The 26,692-nt window shown below is 35.2% G+C and overlaps 1 protein-coding gene across 2 annotated transcripts; it reads left to right on the top strand.

Annotated features, from left to right (window-relative positions):
• The first annotated feature begins 21,985 nt into the window (after nucleotides 1–21,985).
• On the top strand, nucleotides 21,986–26,240 carry LOC141718061 (uncharacterized). Of its 2 annotated transcripts, none has more exons than XM_074520413.1 (2): nucleotides 21,986–22,167; nucleotides 23,557–26,240. In XM_074520413.1, the coding sequence occupies exon 2, from the start codon at nucleotides 23,558–23,560 to the stop codon at nucleotides 26,048–26,050; it is 2,493 nt and encodes an 830-aa protein (XP_074376514.1). In that variant the 5' UTR covers nucleotides 21,986–22,167; nucleotide 23,557; the 3' UTR covers nucleotides 26,051–26,240. The 2 variants fall into 2 exon arrangements, with proteins under 2 accessions (XP_074376514.1, XP_074376513.1); XM_074520412.1 differs by having other exon boundaries at nucleotides 23,553–26,240.
• The last annotated feature ends 452 nt before the right edge of the window (nucleotides 26,241–26,692 follow it).

Here is a 26,692-nt window from a genome sequence, read left to right as displayed (position 1 = left end):
CGACCCTCATTGGATCGATTTATACTTTCTTATGGTTCAACACGTGCCCCACCTGGCATTATTATAATTACGTCATATTTCCTTCATCAAAATTTCTATTCTTGAGAACTTTGAATATTACCTTTCTCCTTGTAAAACCTCTAAGGTTATCCTCAAATCCTTCATCAGGTACACCCTAGGCACAGGGCATATCAAGATACCATTTACTAATACCGGAATCATTGTCTGTATACTTCTGAAAAATTTCTCCACTGAACCTTAAAGGTTGTTGTTACCTAAATCCTTTCCAATTCATACTGTCAAAACTCATGATGTCCCTATTAAGGGTGAAATGCCAACCTTTATGCATTCCCCTAGGATTCATTTCAAGTTATCGGGGTTTTATCCTTAATTCCACCTTTAAAAGATACTTACACTCTTCCATGGATAAATGAAGTCATATATACTTGATAGATTACCTTATTCAATCATTCTCACTTCGATAGTCTATACTTAATTTCACAATAGCATCCTTATTACAACTGAGGTCAATCCATATGGCCTCCAAAAGATAACAACGGTTTTTTTTTGCTTTGCTTGCCTAATTTGGTAATGACAACAGGGATGTTCTGGAAGATATTGGTCGTGTTCAACGTGAACTTCTTCTTAATAATTCCTTATTTACTTTTGTTGTTTATCTCAACAGTCATCTCAATGTTGGGATATCTTTCATACCTGGAGTCTCCCTTTCTGGGTATCAAGCCACCGGTCTTACACTTCACATTCTTGAAGGTCACTTCCTTCATCCAATTTTCCTAATTTTTACTTCCTTGTCTCCTTAGTCTATCCGCGTCTCATTATTTATCCTTCGAACTATCTCAAGGTTTCCTCGAATCCTCCCAACTTACAGGGGATAAAATATATGTATCTCTTATGCCTTCAACCATCAATTTTAACTCATGGTGAATCACCCTCATCCTGACGATTACATACTTTTCTATTTCTATTGCTACGAGTCTTTAGGGTTTTTTCATACCCAACTCCCTTATCATTCCTCAAACTCTATTGCCTTTATATTCCTTTCCACTTCCGTTTCTTTTTATTTTCCTTTCTCTTATCATTATTTCATGAACCAACACAACATAAGCATTGATTTCAAACATCCCGTCATTCTGGATTCGTGTCCTCAGAACGAATCTTGACAACTTTTACAACTTAGATTCATAATTCATCATACTCGTCTGCCTTTGTTCTGGCTCTAAAGCTTTTACACTATCTCCATAACCTTGGGAAGTACTTTCCTGAAAACAATTGACTGAACTTAAATCAGTTTATTATAATCTCTTGCTCTGTGCCTTCCTTGGCCTTTCACCAGCGGGTGGCCTCTCTCTTAGGAGGGTAAGTGACAAAAACAGTCTTTTGTGATTCGTCAATCATTTAGAATCTCAAATGATTCATATATTTCCTTTAGCCAGGCTCTTGCCTCGACTGGGTCAGCTTGTTCCTTGGAACTATGAGAGCTTAGCGACTTAAAGGTCCTGAAAGAATTTCTCACCGCATTGTTTCCTCAGGGTGGTGGTTGGGGATAATAGTCTAAGTTCTATCTAGAAAGGTCCATAAATTGTCGTATAGGAGTACCGTCTCGGGTCTCCTTTCCTTACTCGATTCTGTTTCCTTAGTATGAACGTTCCCTCCTCCTCCCCATAATCGGGGTCATCCTACATGTTTTAAATCCTCATTTTCCACTTCGTTATGTTATGGGTTCCTTCTATCTTGATGGCGACCTCCCTGACTATCACATTCGGGGTTTGCCCTAAATCTTATTCCTCGAGCTATGGATTTCATCTAAGATTCAGTCATTACGCTCTTAAACGTTTGGAACCCAAATTCTGTAGGAATAGCTCGTTATTCCCTTATCATCTTTCTTGCTATTAATCTCTTCTCCAGTCATTGACTCTCTGCCTTCATTCATCACTTTTCTTGGCACAATATGATCTTTTTCGATAATTCGGACTGTATTGCAATCTCAAACAGTGTTTCGGTACCGGCTCCGGTTACCTTCACTTCTATTTCCATTTTCTCAAAATCTCTTATCAACTCTCCCAAAGATATTTTCATCTTGAGCCTCTCCTTTATATTAAGGGCATTAGCCACCATTTTGGCTTTCCCTGGATGATAAAGAATCTCATAATCGTAATCCTTGATTAGCTCTAACCACCTCCTCTGGCGCATGTTGAGCTCTTTCTGCGTGAAAATGCACTAGAGCACTTATGGCTTGTGTAAATCTCGCACTTCTCTCCATACAAGTAGTGCCTCCAGTCTTTAGGGCAAAACTATTGCCACGAGCCCAAGCTCATGGATGGGGATATTAAATTTTATATTCCCTTAATTATCTTGACGCATACGCGATTACCTTGTTGTGTTGTATAAGAAGCACCCTAATGAAGGGAATATGTCCTAAGTCCAATCATGTATGAGGATTTAGAAATAACTTTTATGTAATCTGTTTTGATTTCATTGATATTAATAAAAGACTTGTTTTGTTTTTTATTACGGGCTCTATCTATTTAAGTGTTTAAATAAGATATGCCATAGTGTAGAGTAAAGCTTTTTTATGGATTATGATGAGATCATAATAGTGAGACCTAAAAGATGATAACTCTAAACTTAAATAGTTCCTGGTCATAGGATTACTTACCGGTAATTAATAATCCGCAAAGATCGGTACATACTATGCTTGCTTCATTATGAAGGATGTCTGTTCTCATAGATATTTGTGTGGTGACACTATAGCTAGTATGTAGGTGCTTATTATAGAATAAGTTCACTGAATATGACTCGCACAGCTGAACAACTGATGGAGTTCACTCACGTGTCAGCAGTTGTTCACATAGTGATAGTTGTACAAGTATCCTTAGATTTGAGGTCATCATAGTCATCTTGTGTACACTGAACTATGCTTTGGTTTAGTTCTTAGTCTCCAGGGACAATTATTAGGGCTCTACTGGGTATAGGAATTTGTACACGAAGATAGTGAATGATCAATAAAGGATCTACCCCTTCCATTGAAGGAAGAGAATGTTCAAGGCTGATCCACTTATGCTAGTTCAGGAATCTCTGGCCAGAGTGAATGAAATTAGAAAGGAGTTTCTAATTTACATAGAACTGAGCATAGTAAATCGGAAAGCAAATGATTAAATTAGATAGGCTTGACACAAGTTTCATGCCTTGTATTTAATCGAGACATTGTAGGGTAGAAGGAGTTAATTGTACTATAACTATTCACTGAATAGGTTCTTGGTATTCTAAGCAGTGAATTCGTATTATCCGGATAGTCGCGATATGCTGAGAAGTATCCGTCACGATGTAGAATAAATATGATTAATTAATTAATCATATTTAATAAATTAGAGAATTTATATATATAATGATAAAATAGTTTTATTATTATTTATTTCTACTACCGGCTTAATATTGAACCTACAGGGTCACACCATAAAAGAGAATGATTTAATGGTGGAGGAATTAATTAATAATGGCTAATAATTATTTATTTATGAAATAAATAATTAATTGGCAAATTTAATAATTGATTAAATGAGATTTAATTGATTATAAATTAATTAGGAAAAGTTCTTAATATTATTAATTAAGAATTTAATTTTTGGAAATTAAATCAAGAGAGAGAATTATTTCTAAAGTGTTTAAAAAAAGGATTAATAATTAAAAGATGTTTTAATTATTAATGTGAATAAAAAGGGTTAATAATAATAATATTTTATGGGAAAATTTCAGCTGAAAATTTTGCCTATAAATATACTATTATAAACGCTTTTTTTATTCTAACCCAAAATTTTTAGAAAAACCTAATTCTCTCCACCTCCTCCTCCTCCTTAGCATCGTTTTCTTGGTGGATACAGGTGGAGTGCTTCACATTTGAGGAGCAGCTGCTAAGGATCTCCGATCGTTGCTTTTGGATCGCTATTAAAGGTTAGTAATCGATTCATATGTTTTAATCACGATTTATATGCTTTTATTTGGATTTTATATGTGTAAAAGTGTTTTACCGTGCTTTCGCTGTGATTAAAATCCAACAATGGTATCAGAGCATAGGTTGTATGCATATAGATCAGTGGTAAAAATTTCAGAGTTTTATGTGCTTATATGAATTAATTATGATTTTTACAAGTTATATTATGGATTAATTATGACTGATGAGAAATCGTTTCTCGAAATAATTTTGAAATGTTGATCTGGGTTCTACAAGTGTTGTAGATCGTCTGAGTATTTTTCTTATAATTTTATGATGTATAGATTATTTATTATGAATTTTTGAAGTTGTTGTAATTAAATTCGTAATTAAATAATAATATATATATATATAAATTGTTAGTATGTATATATATATATACATCTGTTGTTGTTTGTTAATTTGCACGGAAACAAAGTAAAGATAGAGACAGCAACATGGTTTTCCGTGCATGTAAAGGCGGCGGCGACTCACAGAAGAGGGGAGCACCGCGCGTCTGCCATGCGCGCGTGGGGCTCACGCGCTGGTGGGCCACGCGCGGCGCGTGTCAGACACGCGCTGGTCAAGCAGTGTTGACGTCATGCTGACGTCAGCGTAGGGTTTTGGGCGCGTGAGGCGCGTGGGCGCGCGTGGGAGGCGGTGTGACACGCGCCTGACAGCGCGTGTGCGCGTGACGGCGCGTGGGTTACCTTTCCGGGGCGCGTGAGGGTGCGTGGGAACTCAGAATTGGGTTACCTTTCCGGGGCGCGTGAGGGCGCGTGGGAACTCAGAATTGGGCATTTTTGGTGCCGTTGGATTCCTCTTTTCGAGATGCTTCTAATGGTATATTATATGATATTTTATGAAATTGTTTCGAACTGTTTATAGCTAACAGAAGTGTTTTAAAGCTGTTTTTGATCGTTTGAATTGCTTTTAAATGCTTCATGTGATACATAGAGATGTATAATGCTTAGACCAATATGCTAGATGATGTAACATTCCTACCTTGACGTTTTTCCATGTTTATATATGTGATATATGCTTAGTTTATCATGCGATGATAGATTTAGGTGAACTTAAATGAATATAAGACGTTTGTTAGACAATCTAGTATAGTGAAATTGTTTCATAACCTTAATAATAATATTATGAATACAATCATGAGATTCTTGTGTTTATGAAACACGTAATTGAATATGAATTTTCAATATGAGAGAAAGGATGATTCTGTCAACAACAGATTTCTATCTATAAGAAATGGTTATTAAGTGACGCCTCTTGACAATGCTCCACCCGATCTGGGAATCATCTGATTATTGATTATTGATTTGAAATATTTAATTTAAAAGGAAGAATCTCTTTATAATATGATTATGATTGTAACGTAATATAATCCCTCTAAAATTAAATAATATCAAGTAGTAATTGGCTAATGACATAACGGGCTTGTGTCGGTCATAGCCTTCCAACATGATAGAAAGTAGTTCTTATTTTTGAATCATTGTCGGTTCGTGCTACAGCCGAGGGCTTTGATTTCAAAATAAGAAATACTTGTCTATTACATAAAGATGTGTACATTGAATTAGAATCTAAAGGTCGGTACGTGCCACAGCCATGGGCCATTGGAGACTGATTCAATTATACGAAATGTTAGGTTAAACTTGACTTAGAATATTGAGTTTGTCGTGCCACAGCCGTGACTCAATTATTCAAGAGGCTAAAGTTTGATTAGGGAATAACATAAGATGTAATTGACAAGAGTTGTCTGTCTATTGAACATTACATGGCGGTTCGTGCTACAGCCGGGGTTGTGTAATGGAATGTAGGATCCCTATTCCCACTAGCATTATGAATGCTTAATTTTTCACGTAGGGGGTTGAATAAATTAGATAAACTAGTGGGACCCACTTATGAATAAAGACCCGATTCATATAGTGTTTTGAAAAGAAATTGAATATTTGCTAAGTGTTGTTATGTGTTTATCATTTACAGATTTACTATATACATTATGTCTTCTGCACTATCACTCAGGAGCATACTAGATGCTCACAAGTTGACTGGTCCTAATTATGCTGACTGGCTTCGAAACTTGAGAATTGTTCTCAGGGTTGAGAAGCTGGAATATGTGCTTGACTCACCTAAGCCTACTGAACCTGCTAGCGATGCACATAATGATAAACATGTTGTGTATCATAAGTGGATAGATGATGCAAATGTTGCTCAATGCATCATGCTAGCTTCCATGAACATTGAGCTACAGAAGCAACATGAGCATATGGATGTCACACTATCCTAATGCATCTACAAGAGTTGTATGATGTGGCGGGGAGGACAGCTCGATATGAGATATCGAAGGAGCTGTTCGGTTGTAGGATGTCTGAGGGATCATCTGTGAATGACCATGTACTTAAGATGATCAATTTGATTGAACGTCTTGGACAACTTGGTTTTGCCATGGATGGGGAGCTGAGCCAAGACTTGGTCTTGCAATCGCTTCCAAGTTCGTTCTCGCAGTTTGTTGTGAACTTTCACATGAATAAGTTGGAAGTCAGCCTGCCTGAACTCCACAACATGTTGAAGACTGCGGAATCAAATTTTCCCCCTAAGAAGAGTTCTGTTCTTCTAATTGGTGAAGGTTCCAATCCTAAGAAAATGAAGAGGAACCCTTCCAAGAAGAAGAAAGTAGGTGAAGAAAAGCCGGTTCCACCAAAAGCTGAAGACCCCAAGAGCAAAGTTGTTTGCTTTCATTGTAACAAGGTGGGGCACTGGAAGAGGAACTGTAAGGTTTACCTTGCAGAATTGAAGAAGAAGAAGGGTAGTGAGACTACCGCTTCTGATTCAGGTATGTTCATGATAGAAGTGAATATGTCATTAAATCAAATTTCTACTTGGGTATTAGATACCGCCTGTGGTTCTCATATCTGCAATTCGTTGCAGGGACTAAGGAGAAGTAGGACTCTTAAAGAAGAGGAGGTGATTCTACTGATGGGAAATGGAGCAAGAGTTACTGTTGAAGATGTAGGATCATTTCATTTACATATGCCTACGGGCAAGACTATTGTTTTTTTTTAAAATAATTGTTATTTTGTTCCCTCGATTGTGAGGAATATTATTCCCATGTTAGACTTGGCTGAATTTTTGTTTATTATTGAGAATAATGAATGTTCTATTCTTAGAGATAATATTCTTTATGGACGTGGTACTTTAAATAATGGTCTGTATGTATGTGACATAATTTACTTCATATTGAACAAACTAATAAAAGAAAAGGGATGATGAAAATCTCACTTTCTTTTGGCACTGCAGACTTGGTCATATTAGTGAAAATAGACCGCGGACATTGCATAAGGAAGGGTTACTTGACCCCTTTTGATTTTGAATCATATCCTACATGCGAGTCTTGTCTATTGGGTAAAATGACCAAATCTCCATTTAGTGGACATGGAGAGAGGGCTGCAGATTTGCTAGGATTGGTACACACAGATGTATGTGGACCAATGTCTACGCAAGCCATGGGTGGATTTTCATACTTCATTACTTTCATAGATGATAGATCTAGATTCGGATATGTGTTTGATGAAACACAAGTCTGAAGCCTTTGAAAAGTGCAAAGAGTATAAGTATGAAGTGGAGAAACAAACCAAAAATGGTATTATAACTCTTCGATCAGATCGAGGTGGTGAATACTTGAATGGAGAGTTTCTGGATTATCTCAAAGAAAAGTGTATAGTCTCCGAGTGGACTCCTCCAGATTGGTAACTGAAAGGAGAAATCGAACTTTGTTAGACATGGTTCGGTCCATGATGAGCTATGCGAATCTTCCAGTATTCCTATGGGGTTACGCATTGGAAACCTCAACATATTTACTGAATAAGGTGCCTTCCAAATCTGTTCCTCAAACTCCATATGAGATATGGAAAGAAAGGAAACCGAGTCTTAAACATGTTAAGATTTGGGGATGTCCGTCTTATGTCAAGAAAGTTGACCCAGATAAGCTGGAATTTCGATCCGTAAAATGTAGTTTTGTGGGATATCCTAAAGAGACTTTAGGGTATTACTTTTACACCGATCATCGGGTGTTTATCTCCAGACATGCTACCTTCTTGGAAAAGGAGTTTATCCTTGAAGGAAACAGTGGGAGCAAAATTGAACTTGATGAAGTTCAAGAAGCACAAACTACTACGGATCAAGTGGAAACACCTGTTCAGACTGAACAACCTTCTGTGGAATAGCCCGTTCGTAGGTCAGAGAGAGTGACTCGCCAACCTGAGAGGTATTATGGCCTTTTCATTGAGAATGACAATGAGTTGTCAATCATCGATGAAGACGGCCCTGTGACCTAAAATGAGGCTATGAGTAGTGTTGACTCAGAGAAATGGCAAAGTGCCATGAAATCCAAAATGGAATCTATGTATACGGTATACAAAAGAAAGATTAGAGCAGATGGCCAGGTGGAGACCTTTAAGGCCAGGCTTGTGGCAAAAGAATTCAAACAAAGGCAATGGATTGACTTTGATGAAACCTTTTACCTGTAGCCCTATTAAAATCAGTTCGGATTTTGCTTGCGATTGCTGCTTACTACGACTATGAAATCTGGCAAATGGCCAAATGGTTTTCTTTCTAAGGGAAATGAAAACCTAGTGTGTAAGCTGCTGCGAACCATATGTGGTTTAAAGCAAGCTTCTCGTAGATGGAACATCCGTTTTGATGAGACAATCAAAGAGTTTGGTTTTATCAAAAACGTAGATGAACCATGTGTCTACAAAAGGGTTAGTGGGAGCGCGGTAACATTTCTAGTATTGAAAGAGAGTTGACATACATAACAACATAGCAGACCCACTCACAAAGCTACTTTCTGAAAGTCACTTTGATCGTCATAAAGACAAGATGGGTATTAGATACCAGAGTGATTGGCTTTAGTACAAGTGGGAGATTGAAAGGAATATGTCCTAAGTCCAATCATGTATGAGGATTTAGAAATAACTTTTATGTAATCTATTTTGATTTCATTGATATTAATAAGAGACTTGTTTTATTTTTTATTACGGGCTCTATCTATTTAAGTGTTTAAATAAGATATACCATAGTTTAGAGTAAAGCTTTTTTATGGATTATGATGAGATCATAATAGTGAGACCTAAAAGATGATAACTCTAAACTTAAATAGTTCCTGGTCATAGGATTACTAACTGGTAATTAATAATCCGCAAAGATCGGTACATACTATGCTTGCTTCATTATGAAGGATGTCTGTTCTCATAGATATTTGTGTGGTGACACTATAGCTAGTATGTAGGTGCTTATTATAGAATAAGTTCACTGAACATGACTCGCACAGCTGAACAACTGATGGAGTTCACTCACGTGTCAGCAATTGTTCACATAGTGATAGTTGTACAAGTATCCTTAGACTTGAGGTCATCATAGTCATCTTGTGTACACTGAACTATGCGTTGGTTTAGTTCTTAGTCTCCAGGGACAATTATTAGGGCTCTACTGGGTATAGGAATTTGTACACGAAGATAGTGAATGATCAATAAAGGATCTACCCCTTCCAGTGAAGGAAGAGAATGTTCAAGGCTGATCCACTTATGCTAGTTCAGGAATCTCTGGCCAGAGTGAATGAAATTAGAAAGGAGTTTCTAATTTACATAGAACTGAGCATAGTAAATCGGAAAGCAAATGATTAAATTAGATCGGCTTGACACAAGTTCCATGCCTTGTATTTAATCGGGACATTGTAGGGTAGAAGGAGTTAATTGTACGGTAACTATTCACTGAATAGGTTCTTGGTATTCTAAGCAGTGAATTCGTATTATCCGGATAGTCGCGATATGCTGAGAAGTATCCCTCACGATGTAGAATAAATATGATTAATTAATTAATCATATTTAATAAATTAGAGAATTTATATAAATAATGATAAAATAGTTTTATTATTATTTATTTCTACTACCGGCTTAATATTGAACCAACAGGGTCACACCATAAAAGAGAATGATTTAATGATGGAGGAATTAATTAATAATGGCTAATAATTATTTATTTATGAAATAAATAATTAATTGGCAATTTTAATAATTGATTAAATAAGATTTAATTGATTATAAATTAATTAAGAAAAGTTCTTAATATTATTAATTAAGAATTTAATTTTTGAAAATTAAATCAAGAGAGAGAATTATTTCTAAAGTGTTTAAAAAAAGGATTAATAATTAAAAGATATTTTAATTATTAATGTGAATAAAAAGGGTTAATAATAATAATATTTTATGGGAAAATTTCAGCTGAAAATTTTGCCTATAAATATACTATTATAAACGCTATTTTTATTCTAACCCAAAATTTTTAGAAAAACCTAACTCTCTCCACCTCCTCCTCCTCCTCCTTAGCATCGTTTTCTTGGTGGATACCGATGGAGTGCTTCACATTTGAGGAGCAGCTGCTAAGGATCTCCGATCGTTGCTTTTGGATCGCTATTAAAGGTTAGTAATCGATTCATATGTTTTAATCACGATTTATATGCTTTTATTTGGATTTTATATGTGTAAAAGTGTTTTACCATGCTTCCGCTGTGATTAAAATCCAACACCTAATTCCTTATGCGAAGCGTCACTACAAATAAAAAAAAAATCTCCTTTTCCATCCGGCAACGCCAACATAGGAGCCGTCACCAACCTTTGCTTCAGTTCTTGAAAGCTGTTCTCGCATTTCTCTGTCCATTCGAACTTCTCAGTCTTATGAGGAAGCCGCGTTAAAGGGGCTACTATCTTTACGAACTTGAACGAACCTCCGGTAGTGACTGACCAATCCTACCTCTGGTAGTTTCCCTAACCATGGTTATCAATTCCTCAGTGGTCCTTTATTCATTCTTTTCAGGATCCCCCACGAGATCCTCCTCAGCAACAATCCCTTCTAGGACAACATCCTCAACCGCTACATCCTCAATATGAACATCATCCGGTCTTGCGTTAGGACGCTCTATCGGATCCACAATATGATCTCCAATAAGTAATAAAACATCATCGCGCTGTTGCTCCCCAACCTCAGGGTTCGGAGTCCCGCTACCATATACGATAACGAACTACGCTTCTATCACGATATTTATAAGGGTTCCCATAAGGGTTTTAACTGTCAATACTACGTTAGGTAGTCCGACTATGAACTTGGCAAGAGTCCTTATTATCTTAGTGAACTTATTATTTTAACGTCACATCATCTCTGAGGTTTATAACGCTTAGCTCTAATACCATTTCTGTAACACCCCCAAATCCGGGGTCGGGGATCCGGGTTGTCACGAGTTCTATTTCCCTTAATAATACTTAATCTTAATAATCAACCAACTACTGCGTACTGTGACCCCACAATATACACACACACCACAAGTTATAGTCTCAGAGATGAATACCAAACAATTATACAAGTCATTTTATTCCACAATTATAAGTCATTACACCTCAAAAGGGTTTCTGAATAAATTTACATATTCTTTGCCATTATTACAATTCATAAATATACATAAGTCTGGTACATCAACAGTTGAAAGCCTAGCCTATTGGTAGACCCTACCCCAGCTACAACGGCATCAACGCCTACAGGAAACTGCGGAATGTTTCCTATCCGCTCGCGAATTGGGAGCTTGATCCTGTTCATCTTGTCTATCTGTTGTTGTGTGATGAAAGAAGAAATCAAGGGTGAGCAACAAGCCCACCGAAATAGTATGTATAATAATTTACAATATATGAGCATTCTCATAGTACTCAAGAAAGTCTTGGTTAAGAAGAAATGAACCAAGTTGATATCTTACCGCGACCAAGTCATAAAATATTCAGTATATACATACATATATACTTTTCACAATCTTTGAAATCCTCTGACATGTATAATATACACAGAGTTCCAGTTTATAACTGTATAAAAATATCGTTGCAAGGTGATCTCATATATCTAACCTTGTCTCAACGTTTTTCTGAAAATCTTTAACATGCATAAGATAATCATTTACTAGATATAAGTTCAAAAGATGAAGTTACAAGATACTCCAATATACTTATATCTTTTCCGAATACTACTTGAACTACCACCGTTCAAGTTATAATTAGTTTCAAAAGTTCATCACACTGATGAGACTACAAGATAAGACTTGAATAGATTCAATCTTTGAAATATCATTTGAAAGAAATGAAGTTACGAGATACTTCATTAAGTCCCGATATATATATATACCTATATATATATATATTTCATACACTCCTTGAAAACCTCTGTTATAAAAATTATAAACAGAGTTGCAATATCCAATGAATTTTGGAAAGGAGAAAACCTTGGCATAAACCTGATATCTTGCTGATCAGGCAAAGATACCAATAAGTAACCTTTTCTACTAGTAGATGGATGAATCCCCCACTGGTCATCACCCTGGCCACATTAGAGCCTTATGCTGGACTGCCACTCAGCCACTTTCGCATTGATGGACTCCCACTGAGCCACTTACACTTTCATGGACGCCCACTGAGCCCATGTTGCTTATGCCGACTCAAATAGATGGACTTACTTCCCGAACGTTGGGCAAGTAATCAAAATATTTTCTCAAAACAGCAACCTTGTTGCGAATATAAAATACACCACAGAGCCGGATCCCTCAGGTTTTGAGCGAGTATTTAAATCCCCTTCGAAAGGAAGATCTTAAATTTGAAAATGAGTTTTGGGATCTGCTCTAACTTTTAAAAATCATTTTGAAGACTCGAAAACATTTTAAAGAATGTTTAGAGTAATGCTGATTTAATGAAATAAATCAGTCCCGATATATGAGAAAATATATGAATATTATTAATTAAATAATATTCCCATAAAGGATAATCTTTATAAAAATAAATGAAGTAGAAGTTTTAAAAACTCATCCTTGAAATGAATAATAATTAATCAAAGATATACTTATACGAAAGTACTATCTTTATTTGAATAATTGAAAATAAGTTTGAAATATCGAACCATTATTCTTTAATAAAATAAAGAATATTATTTAATAAAATAAGCGGAGTCATAAGTCCTCGAATGAATATTCAAAATAATATCCATTAAATAAAATAAAGCGGAGTCATAAGTCCTCGAATGAATATCCAATATAATATTCATTAAATAAAATAAAGTTATCGAATAAACCTTATTCGATTAATAGTTTTGAAAACTATATCCATATATAAATATATATATATATATTATGCTCGGGAACATCGACTCCCGGTTTTAGAAAAATGTTCACATTTGGGTCCCCTATACTAAGGGTATACGCAACTACTGCTTATCTCTAGCATAGGTATTATGCAACTTATAAGCATTTGAATCAACAATTAGATATCAAGATTACGAAACAGGCATGCATATAAATATCATATCACATGCTCCAATATATCGCAAGACTTGCTAATAACAATCATGCATTTATCACAAGATAATGCATATACATATATTTACATCACAACAACAGTATAACGGGTAGAAAACTTGCCTGCGTGTTCCCGAATAGACTGAAGCTTAGAGTGGGTCCGATAACCTATGAACAACAACATAAGTTCGATAACTAGACTTCAACCAATTGAACCCTAATGTTCGCTTATGGTCACTTCTACGCTTAACGAATCACATAAGTCGTTCGAGTACCCTTGGCTCCACCATTTTTAATAAATTAACCATTAAGAATTTTAAGGCGATTCTTTCGCGAGTACTCTACCAACTACCTAATACACTTTACATAATTGTTTTATACTCCAATTAGTCATTTAATGTCCTTAACCAAGGTTTCCAAGTAAGGCGAGGGGTAATGGTTCGTTCGCGAAATGCTGTTACTTAAAACGGTCATTTCTCCTAAACCGTACATCGGATTCAAGCGAACCACATATCAAAACAAAGCCTACGACATAATCTAACTAAACATGGCAAAGTCACAGATTCAATAGTTAGATCTCTGTCCCGAACACTAAGAACAAGCAGTTGTATGAAATTGGGTATTACGACGACTATGTTTACGCGATTACCAAGTTTTAAACCACTCCAAACAACCACCATTCAACTCACAACCAACAATACAACCAACCCTCATCCAAACCTTACTACATCAGTCCCCAAACCTCAAGATTTTCCAATTTATACAACCCCACACATGAACTACTAGCTATACTTAAGTTTCATTAACTATAAACAAGATTTCAACATCCAAATCACTACAAATCCAATCCAAACTCTAAACACACAAGCATCATGCTTCTCATTTACTATAACCATCAAAACCATCGTAATACTCAAAGTAAAGTTAGGGTTTGGAGGTATTATACCTTCCTTGGAGTGATTAGAGTAGCTAGGAAGTCTTAGGTAGCCTCCTACAAGCTTGATCTTCCCACAGAAATCAAGAACACAAAGTTAGGTTTTGAAGTTTCTAAAAGTCAGATTGAAAGAACTATCAAAACTAGGGTCTTACCCTGCTTATTTGGACGAGACTTGTGAACAAGAGTTGTAGGTCATCTCAATACCTTTCCAAAGAGATATAGAACATACTATTTGAGTGAGAATTGAAGGAGATATGGTAGTTTGAAGTTGCTGCTCTGGTTTTGGCCGAAAGCTTTTGTTCTTGGAAAGCAAAAGTCAACTTCTAATTTGTGTTTTATGATTTGTTTTACCTTGGCTTGGTTGCTACCTTTTGTTTGCTAATTAAATTGTTACCATGGTAAAAATTGTGTGGCTCACAATCAACCAACCAATCCTTCCCACTTTGTCATGCTCATGTCATCTGCTTATGTCATCTTGTTACACTTGTCTTCCTCTTGTTGGTGTGATGACATCATCGTCCATTAACCTCTTTAATTAACCCCTAATTACTTGGCTAATGACCGCTGATCTGTTATACGGTTCGCTTAACTTTCGTTCTCGTTTATAGTTTGAGGGATCATACCCGGGATCTTATTACTTGGGTTCCCCTAAACCTTTCTCAATATTTTATATTCCTTTTTATGATCCTCTCTTATAATCCTTGAATTAAATCCTTTTAATCATGTTACCTTATACTCAATTCTTTTGGTATCTGGTAGATTTTCGGGAAAAATCAAAGTGTTCGAATTTGGATTCTGACGATCTTTACATACACTTATTTACTTTATGAAATACTAATACGATCTTAGAATTTTCATAACAGTACTCCTATATAGCGTGGTCTGATAATTTTCCTTAATCAGCATTATCAGCAAAAGTTACTATTCATCCGTGTTTCGAAAATTCCAAAAATTGGGGTTATTACAAGAAGGGTGCATTTTCTCAACACCGGAGGAACCAGTTCTACAGAAGCTCATGGCCAATTTGGGGTATGAGAAGAGTTTGGCTAAGCTTGGACAGTTGAAACGAGCACATATCAGAAAGGAAGGGAGCTTTTTCTTCGACAGCATCACTAAAGCCTTCGGGAATAAGTGTTCCAACTTTGATGCCATTCCAATAATGAGTCAGCACATCGGGTATGCTATTATTAACCAAACTCATTTTGATTTTGCAAGTGATGTGCTAGGTTTTATAGGGGATAGGATGACAGAGGATAGGAATGTTGTCTACTTTGCTAGATTCTGTCAGCTTATATATAATTTCTGTTGTGCTGATGAACCCCAACCTACCACTGACTTATTTCCACCCTTTAAACTTGAAAACGGGCTTTTAATGACTTGGTAAATGTTGACCTTAAGAAAACGGTGGTTAAACCTTTACAGATTCCTCAGCCTGTAAAACAGATCATGGTAAATGATGATCCTCAAACCTATAGATCTGTTTATCCTGATGTTCAACCTACCACCACATCCCAAACACCACAACAACCATCAGAACATACCACTCATACATCTATACCTCAATCCTCTATCAGAACACATCTCAAACTTTCACAGATAGCTCAACCTTCATCCTCAGCACCTACTGTGAAGCCTTCATCTTCCAAGACCAAGAGGACAAGGACTGTCCCTCCGACACCACAGAAGAGAAGGAGGATTGTTCTGAGAGATGAGTCTGATAGTGAGGAACAGGTTTCTGCATCAGAATCTGTTATTGAAGAAGCTGAGAAGGTCCCTTCTCAGAAGGATTCTGGAATTGGGGGATCTAAGCTTTTCAAAAGGCTTAGAAGAATGACTTATGTTGAACCTCCCAAGGAATCCCCACCTTCAAAGAGATACAAGAAACAGAGAGCTAAAAGGCCAGCTTCAGATGATGAGGAAGCAGCAGCTAAGGAAGGAGATCATGAATCTCTGATCTCAAAAGAACCAGAATTTGCTGAAGCTACTGCATCTCCCTCTCCATTATCCCCAACTCAGGAAGCTGCTACCGATAAGGTAAACACACCATCTGTGTCTCCTGTACATGAAACTGTATCTCCTGTAGACCCAGGCACAAGTGCTGAAATTGATATTCACAACCTGGTTGTGCCTGAGGTTCTCTACTTAGAAGCTCCAACAACAATTAATCCATCAACAACACCTTTTAATGATGCTACTCAAACTCCAGAATTGTCTACAACACCTTCTCTGCATCTAGATGTTGATGATCAGAATATAGGTGAGCATCAGGATATGGCTGTTGATCAGAACTTGGAAACAGATCAGCACTTAGAGGATGATGCTGAAGCCTCAATTGCTTCTCATACTGTTGTTTTATCAGAAGATGCTGATTCTGTCAGTTCTGATGCTTCAAATGCTGATACTACTGGTGATGCTGCTATAAATGAAGATGCTACTGCAGCTGGTCCATCAGGACATACACCTCAACAAACTATTCACAAAAGTGAGATAGTCAAGAAGTTTGTTACAGGGGAAGCACCAGTACCTTGGAGTGAAACTCCTAGAGGACAGGAGTGGACTAAGCAGTGGAACAGTCACCTTTGTTCTAACTGAAAATGTTCTTGCTGAGCACTTGGCAAAGGCTGATGAGATGCTTCTTAATGATGATTTCAAGACACAGCTACGAGTCACTGCATTGAGTACTAGACATCTTCAAGGTCTACATTCCACAACTCATGCAGAGCTGTATACAGTTAAGGAAGAATTGCTCAAGCAAGAGATGACTCAGAAAATTGATAAGAAAAAATTTTTCCAACCTACCTTTGACAGAGTTACTTACATTGAGAAGACCCAAGAGAAGCAGCAATCTCAAATTAATGAAATTTTGCAAAATCAAGCTTCTCAGCAATCTCAACTCAATGAAATCCAATCCTCAATGGAATTGCTTGTCCATTTCTCTTACCTGCTGATGTCAAAAAGGGGGAGAAAGTAATTAAGTCCAAATGCAAAACTGATCAGACACTGAAGGAGAAGGATGATGAAAAAGATGACCAGGGAAACTCTGGAATGGGTGGAGGTCATGGTCAAGGTAGAAGTTTCTCATCAAGAAGAGCTGAAATTACAAGTCACAGGACAAGTCCTGATGCTGGAAAAAGAATTACTTCTGCTACTGGTAAAAGGATAAGTTCTGATGAACTTTTGGATCTTGATGAAGAAAAATCAAGATAGCTATTTCTGAAAGAAAATCCAGGAATGGACTTTGAGAGTCTGATGGAAGAAGAAGCTAGACTTAAGTTAGAAAAAGTCAAATCTAAATCTGAAGCTTCTGTTGGTAAAAAGAAACTTCCAAAAGCCAAAGGCATTGTGATAAAAGAAAGAATAAATCCTGAAGCAACCAAGGCTAAATCACAATTGCAGATAGATCCAAGGTCCAAGGGCAAAGAGAAAGTTGGTGAACCTATCAAGGTTTATGTGCCTTCTGTGGATGAAGAAATTACTGTTGAAGATGCTGATCTTGCTCTGACTTCAAGAAAAATTTCTAAGACAACCTCTGACATGGCTCAAGTTGTTCAGAGTAAGGATATAGTTAGTTATGATATCTTAAAGAAGCAAGTAACCTCTGACATTGCTCATGTTAAAACTTCAAAGATACTCCTACCAGGATTCACTAAAGCCAAACAGACTCAACCTTTGAAGACTGCTGTAAGTGGTTTTGAAGCAAGAGTGGTTACTGGAAAGGAAGCAAGAGATAAATCTGGATTGGGTAGTGCTGATGAAAGAAGAATAAAGAACACAACCAATGATCCAACTTCCTTAAGTGAACCAGGTATTGGAACAACTCCTGAAAGATTGAATCAACTAGAATCTGTACAGATGGTTTACCATACCTACTTGAGAGAACACATCTTGTTGTACTTCATGACAGATGGTAGGGTTTATCATATAAGGGAAAATGCCATTCCACTGAAGTATTTTGAAGAATTGGAACATGTATTATTCTTACTTCAAGTGAATGACAAAATAACAGAAAGTGCTGCAAACTATTTGAAGAGTCAAATTTAAAAACAGAAAAGGCTTTATTCTGTTAAGTCTGACAGCATATATCTTCCAAAGTACAGAGATCACAAGGGTGATATTGTTGAGATGAAGCCTAACTCTGCTAAGATTATAACTACCTTTCTAGGTTACAAGGCTGTGGAATTCAATCTTGCGTCTGACAAGGCATATTTGATCAGACTGGATCAGGACATAAGGAAAGCTAAAATTAATGATCTCAGGGATGCAATCTTTCAAACTGGTGAAGATTCTGCAGAACTTAAAGATGCTAAAAGGAGGATGATTGATGAACTCAGATATGCTGAGAGATGTTTGTTAAAGAATTATCTCAGAAAAACTCTTGACATCAGAGAGATCAGAAAGTGAAGCCAAGTCAAGATCTACAACTGCTCAAATTCTGATATGTATACAGACTGAAGTTGTTATCAGAAGTTAAAGTTGGTAAAGTTTTAAGGACTGTAAGTTGTAGTTATCTAGTCAAATTCTCATGCATTTGTACTTAATGTTTTTGACATCATCAAATATCTGTTAAACTTGTATATTATGCTAATTTACAAGTTGGGGGAGATTGTTAGATATATTTGATAATGTCATGTCTAATATGATTTATGTTTAGTTTTCAGATCTTACTTAAACAGGATAAATCAGTACTTAACTGAAATCAGCACTTATACTGAAGTCAGAACTTAAGTCATCAGTACTTAAGGTTCAGGAGATATTTATCAGAAGATAATATCAGGACTTAAAGGAAATATTCAGATAAGGAAGGCAGCTGATGAAAGGAAGAGAAGATCTAGACAAACGTAAGAAGAGATATGCATGAAGAAGGAATTTCGTGAAGAATGGAATACTTGGAAGTAAAGATATCTGATTGATATATTTTAGGAAGCAGAATTATATTCCATATCAATTAGCGATTATCTTGTAACTGTGTAGTATATAAACACAGACATAGGGTTTACACTATAAGTGTTATCATTATCGAGAAGATTATTTATTGTAACCCTAGCAGCTCTCGTGATATTTGTTCATCACTGAGAGAGGACAGTTCCATACTGTAACAGAGTTTATTGTTTTAAATAAAGTTTATTTTATGTTATTTGAGTTATTAGAGTTCGATTTGATTGTGCTATACACTGTATTCACCCCCCTCTACAGTATGTGTGACCTAACACATATATAACAAAATATGATAATCTATACGATACGACATTCGAAACAAACACTTTCAATAAAGTTTTATATTCTTATTTGATACACACGATACAAATAATCACATACAAGACAATAATTCAAAACCAATAATTCATGCCACGACCACTACAACCCGGTAATAACGGTCCTAAATTTTCAGAAAACTATCATTACAATCCGGTCACTACATTCCTAAGTTCTTATTCGATATTTTCACAAATCATGGCATAAATCAGAGATCCAAATTTATCCTATAGACACTACACATATACATACAACAATACATAGTATAACACATAATACTTTTAAATATATAATCACTTATCCCAGTTTTTCATATTCAAATATAAAAGCATAACACACACAATTTTGAATACAATAGCGACATCAATTGGAAACTTATCTTAAAACATGACTCGATCTAAATTTACTCTTTTTGACCCTTTAAACAACGATTTATTAAAAACACGAAGCAGGAAAGGTGTATAGAATGAAAAGATCTTTCCGAAAAGTGTAGAACCAACAAATTCTGACTTATGATGGATTTTCAACAAATTTTAGAAGATTGTTGATTTATGTGAAAAGAGCCCTACAAATTTTATGAATAAAACGAGAATATGGTGTATTTATAACGATACAAAACCCTGTTTTTTAACCATCATTTTTTTTGTATTAAAATCTATCTAAATTTTAGACTCATTAGTTTAACCCAATTTTAAATCCTAATCTTAATCCAATTTTAATCCTTTTATTCACACCTAGTGATCGCGGTCCGGTTTGGTTCGGTTTTTATGTTAAACCGGAACCAAACCATGTAATTGCGGTTTTGAAAAAATTCAAACCAGCCCGAACCTCGTAACCTAATAAAACCACACCACTCGGTTCGGTTTTATTCGGTTCGATTTAGCGGATTTTGGCGGTTTACTATATTTTTTATTAGTAAACTCGATAAATAAAGTAACATTTATTCTTTTTTTATTTTTGCTAAGCAACATTTCTTTTATTTAAACTTTCCTTCTAATTTACATAATTAATAATATATATATATATATATTCTTTCATATAAAGTATATAACTCGTATTACTTGCAAATGATTAATGTATAATAACATGTTGATCAACTAATTGCAATAATAAATGTTAAATGTAAAAGAAATAAAAAAGTATTGAACATTATTTTTATAGGAAAGTAACAGACAATTTATTAAAAAGTACGATAAATTTGTGATTATTTGATGAAATTTAACACAAATTTAGTTATTGGTTATAGGATATAAATATTTTTCGTTATATAATCATAAATGTAAAACTCTGTGTGTGTATATATATATATATTGATGCGGTTCGGATCGGAAGAGGGTTGAGTTAAGCTCAAACCCAAACCAACCCATTACGCACGGATTTTTAAAGTAGTTGAACTGTAACCGCAAACAACATTTCGGTTTCGGTTTGGATCGGTTAAATATCAGTTCGGTTTATGCAGATTATGCGGTTTAACCCAAACCGTGATCACCCCTAGAAATTACATTTGGAAAATTAAATTTTTGTAAATGATTAATGGGAAATTAATATCTATCAAGGATTTTCAGATATAAAGGTTATCCATTAATCAATTACATATTATTTACTAACCATATCAAATTGTTATATTAAAATTTTCAATTATTTTTTAAAAATTATAACTTATAAGTTATGATTTACCAAAAACTTATAAGTAATTTATGCCTAAAATTATCCAAACACCTAAATAACTTATAAATAACTTATAACATATTATGTTCATATCACACTTTCCACTTTTAAATCATAAGTTAATCATATCTAAAACCTATTTTCACATACCTTATTACTAAATTAATGATACTAATTATAAAAATATATTTTAATTAAAATATATTTAACTATTATTACTTTAAAGATATTACTATTAAAAAATTTCAATTTTTTTCTAATTAAAATTTGCATAAAAGTTATAAATTAATTAAAAAGTACGACTAAAATAAAAAAGACTCTATATTAAAATATTGAATCCCGTAATAAGAAAAAAAAATACTAAAAATAATCCGTGAAATATAAGTTAGTATAATAAACATATAATTTTCATAATCTAACTTAAAATGGGTGGTATGTCAACCATATTAATTGCTTTGGTTTCTAACGGGGAGAAAATTTAAAATATTTTGGGACACCATTAACTTTTACATTTAAAAATAATTAATATTTTAAAGTAGGTATATTAGTTAACCCAATTTTTGTATCAATTTTTCTTAATTTACAGCTAAGGAGAGCAGAAGGAGCTGGGAGGTTACACGTGTGGTCACTGGATACATACAAATGTAAAACATGCAAAAAAAACGTTACAGAGTGAACATGATATATCAGTTGTATTGATTCTAGTTCATTATTAGTTTTCAAAAATTAAAAAATATAACAATTGTTTCAATGAAATCTTGTTTACGAATAGAGATTTATCTTCTTTATCAACTATATTAGTAGTAAATTTGCTATTTTTCCAGAAACCTCACTCTTTCTCCTTGGTATTAGTTATTGAAAAAGAAAAATCCATCAATTGCCGATCTGTTTCTCTATCACTAGTTTGGCCAAATTGATCTGGTGTTGACAAATTTTGTAAGTCTTGTTTCTATCATAGTTACAATCTTTTTCTGAGTTGCATCAAATATTCTTGTGTTGGTCTGAATTTCAAAATTTGTTGCAGGTTGGGTCATGTTTATAAATTTAATAATAAAATTTTCACTTTTATATTGTATGGTGTCAATCATAATTTTCTAAATAAATATAATTGTTTTGTGTAAATAGTATTTTAGCTTGTAATTTTCCGTGGATAACAGTGGATTACCTGGGTTATCAAGTTTCTATTAGATACCTAGATACTATTTTTATTATTATCACATAATTAGGAGTTTCAATTGCTTTTAATTTGTATATTTGCTACATCTCAAAGTATACCAATCCCACCTATTTCAACATTTTCCAAGAAAAAAAATTGTATTATTAAGATGTGTGATAGTTTGGCTCCCAATTTGTTAAATTTTGTTTAACAGATTTCTTATTTTATGATCTACACTTGAGCAAATGTATTCTTCTCATAAGAGTACATAATGAGTTTGTTTAACCATTTCTTCTTTTTTTATCAATTCTATATTCTAGTTTTTAATATGCAAATTATTTATTAAATTTTAGTAATTACAGTCATTGCTTCAAACAAATAATGTTATAAAAGTCACAAATAAAATAAATTTCAGTATAACTTAAAAATAGAATTTTATCTAGTATACTAGGGAAAATTCTTAATTGCTTTAGATAACATCAGGAACACTCAAACCTTTTACCACAAAGAAGAATATTAATTAGAGGACATTGTGATTCTAATTATTAAGAAAAATAGAAACGGGATTTCAAAAAAAGAAAAATAGAAACGGTTAGAGAAGTCCAATAAGATACTAGATGTAAAATAACTATAGTCATTGTTATAATTTGGCATGAGAAAGTGTTTTTTGGTACTATAGTAGAACTTCAACTCCAATAATAGTTGCATTTTGAAACCAAATAATTTTAAATTTAACTCATTTTTGTCTTTCCCTCCTATAGCTTAATTAAAATTTACCAACATTCATGTCATTTTTGGTTACTTGATGATGTGATATTAATGCATAAATGCATCCTTGATTTCAAATTTAGAACAAGGATGCATATATGCATATTTACATTCAAGTATAAAATTATTTGGTTTCAAATTATGGAAATAACCCCCATTGCATTTGTATTGCTCTTACATTTTCTGATTTAAAACTCTTCTTTTGAAGAGTAAGTTTAGCGCTAAGAGGAACTGAACTTGTTAGTTGTTAGTTTAAAACAAACTTTTCCCGTAGGAGTTATTTGTACTTGATTTTCAAGGTTGTAGCAGGCAATTTTTGTTATGTTGACGTAACTGTAAGTTGTTATATGAAAGGTTGAAATAGAAACATTTACAGTAACCAATTATTTTGTGGTAGGAAGCATGGAATGCAACAGAGAAGAAGCCATCAAGGCCATAAAAGTTGCCGAATTGAAACTTCAAGATGGAGACTTTCAAGCTGCTCTGAAGCTGGCGCAGAAGGCCAGAAATATGTTTCCAGGTTTTGATGAGAATATTGCACACGTGCTGATTGTTTGTGAGGTTCATTGTGCTGCTCAAAATAATGAAATTGCTTCGGAGAAAGACTGGTATAGCATTCTTCAGAATGGAGGAATAGTTGATGAGTCTACCGTAAAGAGGCAATATCGGAAGCTTGCACTACTCCTCCATCCTGACAAAAACAAAGTTGTTGGTGCAGAAGCCGCATTTAAGCTGATTGGAGAAGCAAATGCGTTTCTCTTAGACCCTGAAAAGAAGTCTATGTATGATAGGAGATACAGAGCTTTTAAGAAGAATGTGGCACTACAGTCACCAGCTCGTCAAGTGGATCGGAATGACAGAAATTTAGGTGGTAATGGAACATTTTGGACTATTTGTTCATCTTGCAACACAAAGTTCCAATATTACAGAACATATGAAAATACACGTCTGAGTTGTCTAGTATGCAAACAGGAGTTTGTTGCATATGACTTAAATGCTCAAAGCGCGCGCCAGACATCTCAATCATCTGCTGTTGGTTCTGAAGTATTAGCTCCTGATTCTTCCAGTCGTGAGCCTGAGAGAAATGGCAGCGTCAAAGGCAAGCGCAAAGTGCACACTAACAAACAAGATGAAGAAGCATTCTGTGAAGAAAGTGTGAAATCTGCCCCCAAACAAAATATGAAGAAAGAAAATATCAATAGTGGGAAGAGATCTTCTAGACAGAAGCTGAATGTTTCATTTAATGAAAATCAGATTGCTGATGACTTTCTAGACCTTGCACAAAAGCCTGCTGTGGGGAGCAAATCTGGCTTGTGTAGAGAGGACAAAGATGAACATGATAGATGTTACGCTTCTCCCAACGCATCAAGTGTACCAGACGATGCTAAATCTGCTCCAAAAGTGGAGACCACCTCAGTACCTGAGATTTACAAGTGCCTAGACCCCGAGTTCAGTGATTTTGATAAAAATAAAGACGAAGCTTCCTTTTCTGTTAATCAAATCTGGGCCTGCTATGATTCAGTGGATGGGATGCCGAGATTCTATGCTCACATTAGGAAGGTACTATCCTCTCGGTTTGCAATCAAATTTAATTGGCTAGAGCCTGCTCCTGAAGATGAAAGCGGTATTGAGTGGGCAAGTGTGTTGTTACCCATAAGCTGTGGAAGATTTTACCCTGGGGCTACTGAAGAAACCACTGACCGGCTTATCTTTTCTCATCAGATTAAACTTGACAAATGCAGCAATAGAGGATCTTACTTTGTATATCCTCGCAAAGGAGAGGTTTGGGCTGTGTTCAGTGATTGGGATATTGGATGGAGTTCTGATCCTGAAAGCCATATGCCTTTCAAATATGATATGGTGGAGATCTTATCAGATCCTTTTCCAGGAATAGGGATAGATGTTATCTACTTGTCCAAAGTTACAGGTTTTGTGAGCTTATATGAAAGGTCGCCAAAGAATGGTAGATACACACATGTGATACCTCCCAATGAATTCCTAAGATTCTCTCACAAAGTTCCTTCTAATAAATTATCTGGTGCAGAGAGAGATGGTGTCCCAGCAGGATCATTTGAACTCGATCCTGCTGCTCTTCCTAGCAATGCTGATGATCTCTTGCTGCCCAAGGAAGTCAAAATAAAAACTCAAACTTCTCCTGAAGAAGTGAATCCTAGAAATAAAGATGAAAAAATCAATGCCCGGCACCAAGAGACCGTTGTTTCAGAAAGAATTCCTTCTCTTCATATGGATGAGAAAAGATCAAAAGGAGAGATCTTTTATGACTTTGAGATGGACAGGGCTACTGGGAATTTTTGTCGCGGCCAGATATGGGCCATGTACAGTGTACAGACTAGGTTGCCTATGATTTATGGGCAGATCATGAAAGTAGAAGCATCAAAGTTGCTCACAACATTGCTTGAGCCATGTTCATCAAAGGAGCCGCATAGCTGTGGGATTTTCCAAGTCTCAGCTAAAAAACCTCAAGTATTTTTACCAAATTCCTTTTCACATGTGAAGGACGTGGAATACATTAGCAAGGACAAGGTTGAGATTTATCCGAGAAAAGGTGAAGTATGGGCAATTTACAAGAACAGGGTTGCTGGGATGTTGCAGGAGAATCCTCTGTATGACATTGTTGAAGTGTGTAGAAGCAATGAGAAGCACTTAGAAGTTTGGTTACTAAAACATTTTTCTGGAACAAGATCCACTTTTAAGCATCAAAAAGACGAGAGACGGTATAAGATCACTCTGAAGATACCCAGTGATGACTTAGCAAGATTTTCTCATCAGATTCCGGCATTTAAGCTCACAGGACAAAAGGATGGATTTTTAAGAGGATTTTGGGAGCTTGATCCTGCAGCTGTTCCTGAAGATGTTTATTGTAATAAAGCATGACGCTTGAACATGGGGCTGAAGCTGGATAGTTGAAATGAGGAATGTACCCTGTCCCATGATCCAATTGTTCTTGTTATTCATTAAATCCAGAAATTTGCATTCAAATTCTAGGTATGAGATGTATTAATAAGATATGTAATGGATGCAAACTGAATAAATGTTGGCCTGCCTGGTTAGGACTTGACGTGTAGACATGGTGTGCATTAGGAATGAATTGGGTATGATGTAGCTTTTATTGAGTTAGATTGTTTTAAATTTATGAATTTGTAGTTTGCTAATGGACAATTTAGTTTGTGCACCGTGATGTTTTGTTTATTGATTTATAAATTATGTAATTACCCTGGTAAATGCAATGGGTGCATCTCAAATTGTTGCTAAACTAATGTAGCAGCAAAACTTGAAACCTTAGAGAAAAGATGTTAGTATAACATGTTAGAAGTATGAAAAACTATTCACATTGGTAGGCTTACCTGCACAATCAATCGTCATTAACTCAGTCCCATATATTTTTCTTAATATTCATCTATATACAGGGTCAATTATTCTTCTAGTAAGTTTTTGCTGAAACGGAAAGAAGGATATGTGCCCTCAAACATTCTATTTTTTTTATAAATGCGGTCCTAAAATATTAAGCGACTTGGT

Source organism: Apium graveolens, chromosome 4 (genome assembly GCF_009905375.1).
Source record: "Apium graveolens cultivar Ventura chromosome 4, ASM990537v1, whole genome shotgun sequence".
NCBI classification, from domain to species: Eukaryota; Viridiplantae; Streptophyta; class Magnoliopsida; order Apiales; family Apiaceae; genus Apium; species Apium graveolens.
Note: the sequence above shows the minus strand (reverse complement) of the source record. Positions and strands in the feature narration are given on the sequence as shown.